This window comes from Danio rerio, chromosome 17 (genome assembly GCF_052040795.2).
Source record: "Danio rerio strain M-AB ecotype USA chromosome 17, GRCz13ab, whole genome shotgun sequence".
Classification (NCBI taxonomy): Eukaryota; Metazoa; Chordata; class Actinopteri; order Cypriniformes; family Danionidae; genus Danio; species Danio rerio.
This window is the reverse complement of record NC_141037.1, coordinates 26,249,140-26,264,984: the sequence shown is the minus strand read 5'-3', so window position 1 is coordinate 26,264,984 and position 15,845 is coordinate 26,249,140. Positions and strand designations below refer to the sequence as shown.

The 15,845-nt window shown below is 37.1% G+C and overlaps 2 protein-coding genes across 11 annotated transcripts in view; one reads left to right on the top strand and one right to left on the bottom strand.

Moving 5' to 3' along the window:
* Positions 1–3,388, bottom strand: part of dlgap2a (discs, large (Drosophila) homolog-associated protein 2a) — a 249,872-nt gene extending 246,484 nt beyond the window's left edge. For all 7 annotated transcript variants that reach the window (XM_087290537.1, XM_087290539.1, XM_087290543.1 and 4 more), the window contains exon 1: positions 3,294–3,388. Coding sequence is in view for 3 of the 7 variants with exons in the window: in XM_087290543.1 (XP_087146669.1) it covers positions 3,294–3,311 (18 nt within the window). In the remaining 4 variants the exon portion in view is untranslated. The remainder of the gene's footprint in view (positions 1–3,293) is intronic.
* erich1 (glutamate rich 1) lies at positions 3,173–14,906 on the top strand. 4 transcript variants are annotated; one of them, XM_087290584.1, is made up of 7 exons: positions 3,173–3,496; positions 3,774–3,830; positions 4,620–4,760; positions 4,850–4,990; positions 7,996–8,361; positions 11,828–12,019; positions 14,193–14,906. In XM_087290584.1, exons 2-7 carry the CDS (start codon positions 3,812–3,814, stop codon positions 14,270–14,272), a joined length of 939 nt encoding a protein of 312 aa, XP_087146710.1. In that variant the 5' UTR covers positions 3,173–3,496; positions 3,774–3,811; the 3' UTR covers positions 14,273–14,906. The 4 variants fall into 4 exon arrangements, 3 of the variants coding, with proteins under 3 accessions (XP_087146710.1, XP_087146711.1, XP_087146709.1); XR_015513404.1 differs by lacking the exon at positions 3,173–3,496 and adding an exon at positions 3,517–3,650 and having other exon boundaries at positions 11,828–12,218; positions 12,259–14,906; XM_087290585.1 differs by lacking the exon at positions 3,173–3,496 and adding an exon at positions 3,517–3,606.
* The last annotated feature ends 939 nt before the right edge of the window (positions 14,907–15,845 follow it).

The following is a 15,845-nucleotide window of genomic DNA, read 5'->3' as shown; positions in this document are numbered from 1 at the left end:
TCATTAGATTATAAACCTTACCATTTTGTAAGTGAGTGCATATGCTGTACTTCTGAATGGCTGTATTTACGTGTAAATTTCTTTCGTGCTGTGTCTGGTGTAAACAGCCAAATTGCTTATCACTGCAAATCTAGTCACATTGCGTGTTGTTTGAACATGGGATTACAATGTAACCTGCTCACCTAATGTCTACATTCCTAATATTAATATTATTTGCTAATTAATAACCTCATTTGGAACTCTGAATCTGAGTCTCATTTCATATTCTGCTACTGCCCACTAGAAGTCGCAATTCGGTCACAGACGCATGCTTTGAGAGCCTTTCTGAATGAATGAATGAAATACGCTGCTTTCCATCAAGGCAACCCAGGGTGCTGAATTACAATTGGCGATTCTGGCATTGGGCTGGTTAAAAGAACCAAAACAAAGACAGACGTTTCAGCACATAACGCAAATTTTCAAAGCAGAATATCTGACTTCAGCATTGTAATTCAGTTCACTTGGCATGTTACTTAAATATCGGCAAACATATTGAGGTATTTTGGATTTAACCGATTTAACCATGTATTTTTATAAAGTGTCAAGTTACTAAATAAACCAGGTTTTAAAGATATTTACAGGTAAAGCAGGTCTATGAGAATCTTTAATAAACTCTCAACACGGGCCTGAAGATCCTCAGTTAAACATGCTGTCGATCAGCATAAGTGCAACACACAGAGAGAAGGCTGATTCTGCCAGTCTGAGTTATTTCTGTAGAGCCGGTGTTTGAAACTGCAAATGAATGCTGCACCCTGCACTTACATTGACTGACAGCTGCATCTGGGAAGCTTTGTACTGCATCTGCTACTGGCTTATGTAATGCATTTAAAATGGGCATCTTACAGTCATTTTAGAGAACAGCTTAGATAATGGATGCAAATTTTGTTAAAAATTTGCTCTCGCCATCTCTTACACATTTGCACTCTAGGACAGAGAAAACTCTTACAAATCCTTAAGTTTTCCAGCAAAAGTTACACAGCCACTGCTTTCCATTGTTAACCGAACAGCATCGACTAATGCTCAACTGGACCTAGGAATGAATGACATGGAAAAGAAAATAATGACATTTTATCTAATAATTATACTATAGACTAGAGCTGAAATATGGCCGATAAGTAAATTATCGTTTTGATAATTATTTATTAATTTCATTTTGATTAGATTTAACGGGCTATTTGGAAAAATCTAAAACTTGTTATTTTTGACACTGAAAGCTGTGAAGCAAACTTTCGACAAATTTTCACATGTTTTTGTAGAAGGAGTGTCTTCCTGTTCTTTGCATATTGACATTCCTGATAGGCACTTTTTGCAATAAATGCAAAGCATGGTATCCATACAAATGAATTGAGATATGGTAAATGTTACATTTAAGCATTATTAATTGATGTGTTATTGTGTTTATTTTGGGTGAGTGTTAGATGGTGGTCAGCAGTGGTACAAAGGAACAGATTACAAATACTCAAACTACTGTAATAGAGTAGTTTTTCTCATGAATTGTAATTTACTATAGTAGTTTAAGAATGTGTACTTTTACTTTCTCGAGTACATTTTTAGTGCAGTATCGGTACTTGTACTCCACTATTTTCCTTCAACCTGCAGTCACTACTTTATTTTTTCATGTGTATAGTGATTGGCCGAGCAGAAAAATCAGTCCTGCAATTCCTGTGTGATATTCAATCATAATAAACAACAATATTAAAAGAAACTAAATAATCTTTTCAATGTTTTATAAATGGAGTCAGATAAAACAAGGATAAATATATTAATATTCTAAAACACCTCATAAAAAAATTGGAATCAGATAAGAGTTATGTTAAAGTAAATCAAAATTGTGCACTGGAAAGACCGAACATGCAGTGAACCTTCGTCCACCAGTAGACACCGTCATTGGACTAACTGGCTGGACCTTACACCTTTCCAATCAAATCGCACTTAGAAAGTAAATTGCATCATACTGAACAACCTCAACACATGGGCGCTTTAAATGCAGCAAACTGTTTTAAAAGTATTAAAAGTGTCCAAAGAGATAGCCAAAATCTTTACAAGCAATGACCAAGAGACTGTTTACACAGTCTGAAAATTTCCAAATAGTCTTAAACAATAACTTAATGTACTGCAGAATGTTACGTTTACACACTAGCACAAATTGCATATAAAAGCATCAGCCTTTCACAGCATAACACTCACTACTCCGGAGTCCTTTTAAAAGGGCTACTTTTTACGTATACTTTGAGTACTATTTACGACAGATCCTTTTACACTACTTGAACTACATTTTTGGGCAGGTAATGGTACTTTTACTTGAGTATGATCAGTACTCTTTCCACCACTAGTGGTCAGTGTAATCTACAAGTAATGGAAATCTGCTTGCATAATTGAAATTTCAAACATAATACAAAAAAATCTATATGGTTCAATGTACCAACATATTCTTTTGCTTTAGATTGTTTAGAATACGTTGCTTAAAACGTATGATGGATAAATTGGCAGTTCATACCTCTGTGGCGACCACTGATTAATAAAGGGACTAACCTGAAAATGAAAATGAATGAATGAATGTTTATAATACAGTTAAATAAGGATTAGAGTCTTAGTTTTTAATATTACATGTCACGCTTTGAAAGAAATTACCCTAAATATTCTAATTTTTTCGTTATCGGAGCAGCAAGTAACATAAAACCAAATGACTAAACATCATATCAGTGCAGTCCACAACTACAAAATGTTTGTAGCACATAGGCCTACATTTTTAAGTTTGTATGCATAAGCAGAATACATAATTAGCCATTTTAAACACTGCACTTCGGTTGAACCTTCAGTTAATGGTTATTCATTTAATTGTGTGTGAAGAACATTTTAAAAGATGTATTTATTCCTATAAAGAACATTTTGTAAAACGTAATGATTCCATGGATGTAAATTAAAGGGTCTTTATAGAACCACTATCGCCAATAAACCACCTTTATTTTTTAAAGTTGTTTAAAAGTTGAAAAGTTCAAGAATGTAAATCACAATAAAGTGAAACTTAACTATTAAAATGCAATGTTTTTAAAACAAATATTTAAATGGATAACAAATCAAGTAAAAAAGGGTCCAGGTGATCACATCACGCCTTCTCTCGGCAGGTGAGTTTGCAATTACGAGCTCCACATCCCGCCGCGCACATGCTCACACCTGAGAATAGAGCCTACACTTTTCTGTTGCTTTCTTCAGCAGATTTCAAGACATATGCATGCACAAATTGCTGAACGTACCTTCTTCCACGCTGACATTCTAGGTATTCCTTGAGATTGCGGCTACATTGTAATGATGGCAGGGAAGTTTTGAGTGTGTGTGCTGAGCAGTCGCCGCCCCGCGGGTGCAGATGCGGCTCCCCTGATGCTGCTGCTGTAGCTCCCGTTACCGCCGCTGAGTGGCGCTGTTCAGATGCTACGCGCTCAGCAGCCATGATGATAAGGTCGGAAATAAGACAACGCCACAGTATCTTTTACAGTCTATGAACCACACGAGAAGCGGCACAGGGATTTTTCCAGATTCTTGTATTTGTTGTTCAGATGTGGATTTTCGATATATTTTCTTAGATAGCCTACATGTTTAATTGTGGATTTAAAGTAAATATTTTTTTTTCATTTGAAATGCTTTGAGTTCGGATAATTGCCCTCACCTTCCACTGTGCCTGTTTACATCTATTATACATGTTTTTTATTTTTATCATAATGTGTAATTTTATTTAGGCATGGGTAAAGTGTCGTTTTGAACCTAATCCGCGGATATGTCCGTCAGAAAAGAAGGTATGTAGTAAAACTATTTGTAACGTTAACGTGCAACAAAAACAATTGTTCGAGACACGTGCTTTTGTTGACATTAAATGTTTACAGAATAAAGAATAGATAAAATGGTGTTGTTTTTGTTGTTGTTTGAATGGAAGATTGATTGTTAACTTTTGATAGCATTTTTTAGAGATAAGGATATGAATGTACATTTGACAAGATAACGTTTTGTTTTGAGGTAATGTTTTTTTTTCATTAACACAATTGTACTTTCTCCTTCATATTATATTTTCAAAAAAAGTATTCTTTGCTAATTCTAAATAAAGAACTCTTATTAGCAGCCAATGACTATCAAAGTACATTGTTCAGTCAATTAAATATTGCTAATGATGTTTTGAAGTCATACTTGCATGTTATTACTGACCGAATATTCAAAGTAGCATAGTAAACAATATAGGGACCCTCTCACAAGTTGTCACTGAACGAATGTGTGAATATAAAACCAACTATACTTCAATAAGTTTAGTATGATTATTGAAAAATTACTAACCACAAAAGAGCAGTGTTAGACAATAGAACTGAAAATTAATATAATATAAAGTGTTTACATCAGTTTTTACATTGTGCTTGACTATAAATAATCTTCATTAATTTGATGTTAATGTTTGAAAAGGGTTTAATGATAAATGCATGGTTTTCTCCATCAAGAATAGCCTGCTAGTCCATATCAGAATAGATGAATGTGCTTATCCTTACTGAACTAAAAGACTGAGAATCGATCGATTAATGAAAATAAATGTTTTAACTTAGTATTCCAGTCTAAGGTCCTGCAAAGACTGTATGCTGCAGCACAAGGTCCAAGTGTGTTACAACCTGCTGCACAGGAGAGCAGTGCACTTGCACCTGTGCCACCTGTACAAAAATCTCAGTCCATCCCATCCAACACATCAGGTCTGAGTTTTGCTTCATCTCCAAGTTTTTCAAGTTTTAATAGGGGACCTCACTTCTCACTTGATTTTTTTTTCTGTGTCTCCTTTTAGGTAATGTGAAGAGAACAGCTGTGCAGGGTAAAAAGCTCTACACTGTACTTCCTCCTCCTGAAGGCTACTTCATTACTAGCGGGGATAATTCAGTCACAGTGTCCAATCCAGATCCCACTGACTCTGAGGACAACCCAGCTGGTGAGTTGGTGATTCTGATTAATGTCATACTTTTTCCAAGTCTTGTAAGATTTCAGCTTTTTTCAAGCTTTTTTTTTCAAAAGTTTTTGATCTGAAATTGTTTGAGCTTGTTCAATTTCACCCTCTTCCGTCCCACTTTTATCTCATTACTTTTGTAGTAAAAACAATGATGCGGTCAACAACACTCAAACATCCACAAAACTCCACTTACTGAATTAATACCTAAACATTATGGCTGGTTTTTTTTTAATCTGCTGTACAGATAGGGTTTAATCTTCAAAATCTGAAAGCCTAAGTTTGGTTTGAAAGTGAAATAATAAAAAAATGCAACGTTCTCTTGCCATAAATGATTGCAACAAACCAATGGCATTCAACAAAGTTTTGCTGCTATCAGAACAGAAATGAAAGCTCATGTGCTTCGTATTGTTTCCTATTGTGTCCTGTCATGTTCATATGTAAATTGTGCAAGAAAGATTAGAAAAGGCTTATATATGCATCCTCCGATCGATCCTTCTCTCAAAGAAATCAGGAAAGTGGTTGACAGCAGACAAAAGAAATGCATTAAAGGGCACCTATAATGAAAATCATCTTTTGGAAGCTGTTTGGACAAAACTGTGTGTAGGTATAGTGTGTCCACAGTCATACTGAAGTGATATAAAGACAATAAATCTCTTTTTTAAATATCCTGATGTTAAAATACCATCCAAATCCCTCCCATTTTGAGGCCCACCGCAACGTGACATGGTGTGCGGTTTCCCCGCCCACCGAATTGATTGACAGTAGCATATTAACATGTCTCCGTCGTAACGCATAGTATAGCAAAATGCAACTAGGAATAAAAGATCTGTTCAGCTTGCTGTGATTATCAGTCATCATCAAATGTGATCAAGAATGAGTTTACAAGTTCAAAACATTTTTAAAACAGTGCATATTTGTAATAAATACTGAAAGAAAAATAAAACACTATGTAATTCAACACCATAGCCGCATAGTGTCAGTACAATTATAAAAGAACAATCTTCAATCCCGGTTTGTAAACGTTAAATCAGGCTTATTTTGTACATTAACATAACGGATATCCATACAGCATTGGATATTAATGTGTATCCTGTCATATTTGCATGTAAAAACAGTGCAAAGTTTAACGCGTGCACTGTGTGTCCGTGAACTTTGTAGTGACATGTCTGTCACTGTGCTGTTTATCTGACACAGCCGAGGTGAAGATTGAGGCAGACTCTGATAGACACGGCACTAAAGGCACAGGCAACAAAAACAGCTACAGCTACATTGTGTTCAGAGCAGAAAATTCTTATATTCTGAAGGTACAATAAATAATCTGATGGGTGTTTTGAGCTGAAACTTTGCAGACACATTCTGGAGACACAAAAGACTTATCTTAAATCTTGAAAAATGGGTAAAATAGGAGCCCTTTAAAATACGAGTTGAAAATGGAAATGTAAACTCATTGTTCAACAATAAGATATGCATCTTAATAGCAGGTGTAAACGGTTCGTCAAAGGGCCACCATTTAGGAGTGACAACAAAAAATTACAAGTTTTGATCCTGGCAAATCCTATCAGTAATCTTGCCTAATTATTAGACACTACAGACTTTGCAGCTTTTAATTTTCCTGTTTGACATTTATTTTTTATGCTTATTTTTTAAACTTGAGTGATTTTTCTGTTTATCATAATCAAACCACACCTGTTGTGAATCCAAATGATCAAATCATAAGATTTAGTGGAGCATATTATGAAGCCACTATAATATAGGATAACAGTAGGATCACTATTCACAGTGAAAAGACACTTTTTTTTATCTTTTTGTTTATTTATTTATTTTTATTTGTATTTTTATAATTATTTTTGGGGTTTTTTTTACCTTTAATGGACAGGACAGTAGAGAGTAATGACAGGAAAGGATGGTGAGCAGAGAGAGGGGAAGGATCGGCATAAGACCACAAGGCAGGAATCGAACTCGGGTCGCCGTGAGCACCGGAGTGCATGTGTCAACGCATTTTTCTTTTATTTCTACAAACACAAAATTTCATTTATTTAACAAAATCATGCTACTAACAGGAATCAGGCTCTTCATTTGATCATTTGGGACATTGCATTCCTATTTTTCTGCTTTCTTTTTACATTTATAAGAGCTGGAGAAGTAAGTGTTGAAGCAATCATTTAAAATAAATAAATATTGCACTTGTACTGTGTGAAATAAAACGTGAATTTTGCACAGCCTGTTAGTTCAGGTAAGATATCTGTGCTTTAGCTTTGTGTACTTCAGTCTTCTTTCACTAAAAAAACTCCACAGATTTCTTCCTCCTCCTGTCTTTTTGTTGCTATTGATCTCAATAGACCTCAGTAGACCCGCAGAGCAGCAATAACCTCTGTCTCTCACACACACACACACACACACACGCGCAAACACGCTCTCATACTGTCCGTGTTATCAAGCCTTCCCTGATCCCTCCTTTATTGCAAACGGGTCTCATTGTATGAGCTGTATGCTGATGAGCTGAGTCTTTGGTTCCTGCGGTGTGACACTCAGATGTGCGGTCAGTTTCTCTGCTCTGAATACAGATGAATAAAATCAATAGCTCAGCACAACTCAGTGTGTTTGTATAGTTCCGAGGAGCTTGAAAAGCCTGCAGAAAAATACTGAAAGGGCAAAGGGATATGTGTGTATGTGCGTGAGCCATCCACTTTCGTAATTGCGTCTTACAGAGTGTGTCCATATTTCTTGTAAGTTGCTTTTTATTTGAGCTAGTCTACCAAGAGCATAAATGTAAATATAATGAGGCTGTAACTGAAGTCATTCAGCTCTTATAGTGAATTTATATAACTCGGTTCATGAGAAATCAGCCACTTTAAACCTCTTTCTCCAGAGAATAGAGCCTGATGCCTGTCGGATTTAAAACGCTTTTTTGTAATAATTCTAATACTGTGAGAAAATCTGTAATCCTGCATGCCATTAGCCCTTTTTTTATTATTTGGATCTTTCAGATGCTGGTGATCATGAGTTACATAAGAAGAGGAAAAGGAGGAGAAAGAAAAAAGTGTTTCCCAGTGCTACAGCAGAAGTATCCACCCTTCCAGCAGAGGGCGATGTTGAGGGCCAGGAAGATGTTGCACTTCCCCATGATGGAGATGACACTGGAAGCTCATTGAGCACAGAGAGACTGAGCAAGAACAGAAAGAGGAAGATGAAGAAGAAACGCCACAAAGAGAAACTCCTCGCCCTTGGACTGGTGCCTCAGACGAGAGCTGTCGAATTCACATTCGCACAGAAAGATGAGGGGAATTCAGAGGAGGTGCTAGACTTTCTTCAGACAACCTTGGAGATCTACCTCTCTGACCGCAAGTCCTCTGGTAAAAATGTTTAATAAACTTTAAAAAATCCGTTTTTATCTGTTTTATGGAGTCAGTCTTGGGCAGGGGTGGGCAAACTCGGTCCTGGAGGGCCGGTGTCCTGCACAGTTTAGCTCCAACCCCTAATCAAACTCGCCTGCTTAGATTTTTGTGATCTTAAAGACACTGATTAGCACGTTCAGGTGTTTTTGACTAGTGTTGGAACTAGGGATGGGAAGATTAATCGATATGTATCGATACGCGGTCATGCGCGTGCACCATGCGAGTGCATCGGTTGAGCAGCAGAGGATGAATGAAATTTTGGAAGCAAATCGAGATGCATCGGTTTTTGCGAGATGCATCGGTTTTTCCGAGATACAGCTTATTTTTTTAATATAGAATGTATTTTTTATTTATTAACAAGTGTTGTCAACCTGTTTTTGGCGCATAATTTAATCGACCTACATAAAGTAAGCCTTAGCAACGGATTTGCGGATGTGTACACTCACACTACAACTCAGTGTATCAGGTGTGCGGATGAAGCTAGTGGTGCGCCCTCAGAAAGCGCGAGAAGCAAAACAAACATTTTATTCCCCACTGAGTTTTAAATCTAAAGTATGGCAACATTATGGATTTAAGGATGGACGACTTGACAGGACAGATGCAATTTGCAAAATGTGCCGCGCATCTATAAAATACGCGGGCAGTACGAGTAATCTGAAATCTCACTTGAAGCGGCGCCACGGTGTTGTTGTGAAAGCATTGTGAGAAAAGCATTGCAAGTTTTTTTTTTCTATGCGCAAAAGTTTTGTGCGCTCTATGCCAATAACGGATGTTATTGCATTGTTCATCTGCAGGGCCGGAGCAAGCTGAACTTCTGCTCTAGGCAGAGGACGATCACGCCGCCCTCAACCCCAATGTGAAAATGAAAGTGACCGGTTATGAAAATGAAGTGACGTGTCGCGGACCTCTATTCTGCCGCCCTATGCGCGGATATAACTGAGGACGCGCGGGTGTCGCGGACCTTTATTCTGCCGCCCTATGCGCGGATATAACTAAGGACGCGCGGGTGTCGCGGACCTCTATTCTGCCGCCCTATGCGCAGATATAACTGAGGACGCGCGGGTATCGCGGACCTCTATTCTTCCGCCCTATGCGCGGATATAACTGAGGACGCGGGTGTCGTGGACCTCTATTCTTCCGCCCTATGCGCGGATATAACTGAGGACGCGCGGGTGTCGTGGACCTCTAGTCTTCCGCCCTATGCACGGATATAACTGAGGACGCGCGGGTGTCGCGGACCTCTATTCTGCCGCCCTATGCGCGGATATAACTGAGGACGCGCGGGTGTCGCGGACCTCTATTCTGCCGCCCTATGCGCGGATATAACTGAGGACGCGCGGGTGTCGCGGACCTCTATTCTGCCGCCCTATGCGCGGATATAACTGAGGACGCGCGGGTGTCGCGGACCTCTATTCTTCCGCCCTATGCGCAGATATAACTGAGGACGCGCGGGTGTCGTGGACCTCTATTCTTCCGCCCTATGCGCGGATATAACTGAGGACGCGCGGGTGTCGCGGACCTCTATTCTGCCACCCTATGCGCGGATATAACTGGGTGTTGCGGACGCCGCCCTCTCTATACTGCCGCACTAGGCGGTTTTAAACACCTCCTCCTGTTAATTTTTATTTAATTATAATAATAATAATATTAATAATAATAATGATAAAAATAATGGGTGTCACGGTGGCACAGTAGGTAGTTTGACCACCTCACAGCAAGAAGATTGCTGGTTTGTTATATTTTTATTAGCCTGTTGTTTACAGTGACAGTGATGTTTCAACGCAGCATAACACTGCTAGTTCACCACCTTAAGTTTTGAATAATCAGTGGCAAAATATATCTTTGTAAAACTTGTTTTCATAGTTAAAGTTAAATCACAATTCTTGTTGTGCAATGCTCAACCTTTATGTTGAAAGAGTGCAAATATATATATTTTAATATATATTGCACTTATCCATTCTGTTTATCTTGAAAATACTTAAATAATATGTGCTATATGTTCTAAAATGGCCCTCTACTGTAAACTGACACTCTGGCTCTGAGAGAAGAGCCAGTTTGTAAAAAAAAGTCTTGGTGTTGCTTGGTTAATAAATAATCAAACTCATTCAATGGCACAGCATCCTCTTTCACATCATCTCATAAACTTGATTTAATTAGTTAGTGCTGAATTATCGCATCGTATCGTGATATGGGTGTGAATCGTGTCGCATCGCAATATGTCATAAATGTAACGCTAATATATCGGATCGTATTCTTTGTATCGAGATGCGTATCGGATCGGCATTATAGCTTAGATGCCCAACCCTAGTTGGAACAAAACTCTGCAGGGACACCAGCCATCGAGGATCAAGTTTGCCCATCCCTGGTCTAGGACCATATATACTTGCAAAATAAAAGAAAGTTAAGCAAAAAAAAATAAAGTATTGGGCAAAAAAATTATAAATGCAAATCTCAAAACCAATCAAGCATACTATAAACCTTTTTTTCTAGAAAAAATCCTTTCTTTGAAAGGATCGTTTTAATCTACTTTACATGCTTTAAACGTCTTTGAGCTAATAATGCTGTTGATCAGCACCACCTCCTGGACTGATTATTTACAAAATGCAACCTAATAGGAATGAAAAACAACATCTGCGAGTCATTTACATTTTGTGCCATTTAAATAGAGCCTTGTCATCACAAAATTAATCATTTTCTCTTTTTTTCAAAAAAACTGTTTGACACACACATACTGTGCCAATGCTACCGCAGTGATCAGTTGCATCGTGTGTGTGTGTTATGTGTGTGTGTGTGCACATTGAAGACCTGCCGAGTACAGTAAAGCTGAACACTGAAACTATTACAGCGTCTGATCTGACGGCAGACACTGAATTAGGAGAACATTTTTCTATTACCCTTAAACTGCATCTGACGGAAGTATAATGGCTTTGACATCCGTCTTTCAAAATCAAAGTTGTGGATGACACATAAAATGGTATTGTCAACCATTTTCGGATCAAGATTTACCTGTTGTAAATGCTGTAAACAGAACTTCAAAGCATCCTACTGAAAGACGCTGGATGCTATGGCGCCTGAATTTTGTTTCGGTGTCAAGTGATTCTTAAGAAATCATCTTGATATGCTTGTTTGGTTTTGATTCTTGCAGGAATACAAAGTTAAAATATAAAATATTTTTAGCAATGTGTTTTTTTTTATCAATTTAATGAATTTTTGCTGAATCCAATTCTACTGTAGATATCTTTTTAAAAACAAATTCTTACAAACATCACAATCAAGTCATCTTTACTTAAATTCTTACAATATCAATCGTATCAAAGCTGTTAAAAAAGAAAAAAAATTAACAGTATAGTCAAAAATTTGAACAGTAAAATGTAATATAATGTAATAATTTAAATGTACTGTATTTTTCAACTCTTCTTATCAGGCTCCAGTGTAGAAAGTAGCCCCCGTCTCTCGCTTTCTGCAGCAGAGGCTCTATTTTCTCGTCTCTCAGACTCAACGCTGCCCCCTGCTGAGATCTCCAGGCTGTGTGGCCTCAGGGCTTTACTGGTGAAAAATGAAGCACAGTTAAAATCACAGTTGGAACAGTTCAAAGGCACAAGCACTTTACCTGCAGGTAAGTGAGGGCCATATCAGAACATAAAAATACAGTATGTATTTTAATTTTTAATAATGGCTGTAAACACTAGACTATAATTCAGATGAAGGGGTGATATTAGCCACCAATAAGATGGCCTGAAAATACACTACAGTTCAAAGCTTACACATTAAATAGATCAAAAGGAACAGTAAAAACATTTTTTACACAAAAACTTGTAAATACTTAAAAAATAAAAAAAAAATCTTTGTGGTCAGCATGCTTTTTATAAAAAAACCTGATCAAAGATGCTTTGAAAGTTGCAGTAAAGCAAAAATAATTATATAATTCACATAATAGCTGCATAACATTTTTACAAACCTATATAAAGCAGCACAACTGTGTTAATGTATTCATTCAAAAAATGACAAAAATTGTAAAAAAAATAATGTAAATCTTAATTTTTGTGTCATATTTTGTTTTACTTTTTTATTTTTATGTGCAAAACACTTTAACTTCATATTACGTCATAAGCCAATGATAATAATATATCATATTGCTTTTAAATGTTTATTGTTTGCTACTTCTTTTGTGTGTTCTGTATATTGTGCACCAGTTAGTGTACAAGTGTTCAATTCCCCGACCAAAGTCGAGGGCGCAGATATGGTTTTGACATTGGCGGTGACCAAATTTGACACCAACTCCCACCCCCGAAAAAAAGTGTCAATTATAAATGTATAGTGACATCACATTTAAAATGTCAAGTGAAATGAATGTCTGACAAAAAGATTTAAATCTGACAAAAAGTTTAATAAAGACATCCGTTTACTGAGGGCTTATTTGTGCATAATTGCTTACCACCACATCTAAACACATTTTTAATATTGTAATTAAGTATAATATTGCCATTTATGCACTTTAAGCTAAAAATGACTTTACATGTCCGTGTTCTTTTCCTTCTCTGAGTGTGTAAACAGAACGGAATGTTTTATTTTGCAATAAAAAAAAAACACTTAAATAAGTAAATCAACTACAATTAGTAATCGAACAACATTCAGTCAAGCATGTCTTGTGGTGCAAAAGTAAATTGACATGATTTTACTTTGACAAGGAATGAATGCAGACTTCTGGAAAGGGGGAGGCATATGACACAATAATAACCATTTAAGCTAGATTGTTGCTTTTTCATAATCCAAATTCGAAAACAAATTTTTCATTAAATTGCACATCCATGTTTACTATTACAGTAGACTTGTACTGTAGCGAACTTGACTCCAAGTGACTGACACTTTCCTTTGAAATGCAGCTGTTTATGTCCATGTCTCAACTGAGTTTTAAGCCTGACTGGAAAATTTCCACAAAGCATTTTTTTTTTTTTTGGTGGCGATTAAATTATTGGTGGGGACATTTTAATAATCTGTGGATATTGGTGGGCAAACGTCCCTTCTGTCCATGCTAATTCTACATCCTTGGCCAAAGTATAGTTTAAGAAAAAGCCTGAAAAAGGTCACGATCAGTCAAAAATGACTGAAAAGAAACATAAGTCAGATTTTGCTTTCGAATTATGGTACAACAGAAGCATTAAAAAAGGAAAAAGACAGACTAATGAAACTGGCCTTGACAAAATAAAATTGTATCAACAGTTTTGTCCAGGTCTGTTTATATAAACAAATCAGTGTTTACAATGAATGTGCCCTTACTATTTTTGCTGTGTGTGCTTGTGAAGTCACATTAGACCTTAATACGATTACTTGCTTAATGAGATGTTTTACTGAGGAGCTACAAGCACTCGGCAGATTCAGGACATTCCAAACAGGTGTCCATGGTGATTCTGTCTCCAGGACAACCACGGGACATACCATTTATCCATTTTTTTTTCCCCAAACACCATTATTTCCACCAGTACATGCAGAGGGTCATCGATGATGTTAGTCTTTTATTGCTGCCATGTCCTTTCCATATGACTTCCTTATACCAAATCACTGTGTAAATGCATGAACAAGGGTACATTTCAGTAGCTTTGTATTTTTATTTAGCCATTTTTTAACCAAGTTGATCCTATGATGATTTAAATCTCATTTACAAGAGATATCTAAAACGAATATAAACCAAACAGGAGGTAGCATAACTGCATAAAAACAAAGCAAATATCATGGAAACACATGCCAGCAGGTAACAGCGTGCTCATTTCTTTCTCTTTCTTCCCTTCCAGATGAGGTTTCAGTAGTCTGCTCTCTCGTTGAGTACTGGCTGACAGAAATTCTGCCCATGCAGAGCGAACAGAAGACGTGACGCCTCCAGATTCAGCGTCTAAGAGGAAAACCCCTGTGAACAAGCAGCAGGTCTCTGATTGTAATATCTCATTATGAAAGAGATATTCACCCATGCTGTTTTATAGTGAAGGAATTTAAGAAACGCAAGATCAATCGGCTGCGGCAACAAATTGGCCTCCTTTTGAAAACCCAGACTGATGTATTCTAGTTTATCTTGCCTTTGCATTAGTAATTACTCATGAAAAATATATTTCTGCACATTTTTTGCTTTTCATCGGGCTGGCATACACTTTGAGAGGACGTTTCGAATGTATGTTTGTTGCAAGAACAACGCTAGATTGACCGTGACGCTGGATCATGGGACTTCCACAGCTCATTATGAGGAGTCTGTGCTTTAGCCTCTTAGTGACTAATTATCTTAACCTCGGGACGTCAGCAGGTCCTCGCTGATCTCAGAGACTGTTTGGATCATGACATTTAAGCTTTTGCGCTCTAGACTGCTCATTAACATTATTTTACCGAAACAGAGCCTTGTTTACGTTGTTTTTTTCTCCTTTGAAATGAGATACTTTTGGGGGTTGATGTGAAAAGCCACTGTGGCCATCGGTAAATCTGTCTATAAAGTTTTTAAATGAATTATTCACAAGAGGAAATTAGTTTTTGCTAATTCTTTAAAAACAAGGACTCCAACAGAACAAACATATACACCTGAATATTATACATTAAATTCAGACTTACATTTCAACATATACTGACAGTTATTAGGGTCAAAGTTGAGACGTCCCATTTTGGAGTCCAGATCAAATCAATGTTACAACAGTGGATTTGTATACATAGAAAACATATTAGATGCAATTGTAATGTTTTTAGGCAAGACAAGTTAATTTATGTAGCACATTTCATATACGGTGGTAATTCAAAGGGCTTTACATTAATAGGAACAAAAAAGACAAGTATTAGAAAATTATAAATAATAAAAACATTAAAATGAGTTTTTACAGGTTAAAACACAAGAGGTTCAAGAATGAAAAAAGAAAAGAAAGACATAATAGTGGGATCTGTCTGACGTAGGACAGTGCTCATTCAGTAAAGGCACAGCTAAACAGATGTGTTTTAAGTCTTGGTTTGAATTAGAAATGTTGGAGCACATCTGATCATTTTTGAAAGCTGATTCCAGCAACAGGGGCGTAGTAGCTGAAGGCAGATTCACCCTTGCTTTGACGGAACCCTTGGAATTTCTAATAGATGTGATCCTAAAGATCTGAGTTATCTGTTAGGTTTGTGTTCAGTGAGCATATCTGTAATGTATTGAGGTCCTTGGCCATTTAGTGATTTAGAGACAAGTAATAATACTTTAAAATCTATTCTGAATGTGACTGGGATTCAGCGTTCTGGATGAGCTGCAACTGTCAGACTGGGTTTTTAGGAAGGCCATTGAGGAGTCCATTACAGTAATCCACCCTGCTGCTGATAAAAGCATAAACAAGTTTCTTAAGTCCTCACTGGAAACAAAGTATCTGATTCCTGCAATGTTTTAGAGATAACAGTATGCTGATTTAGTTTCTGCTTTGACATGACTACTGAAGCTCATA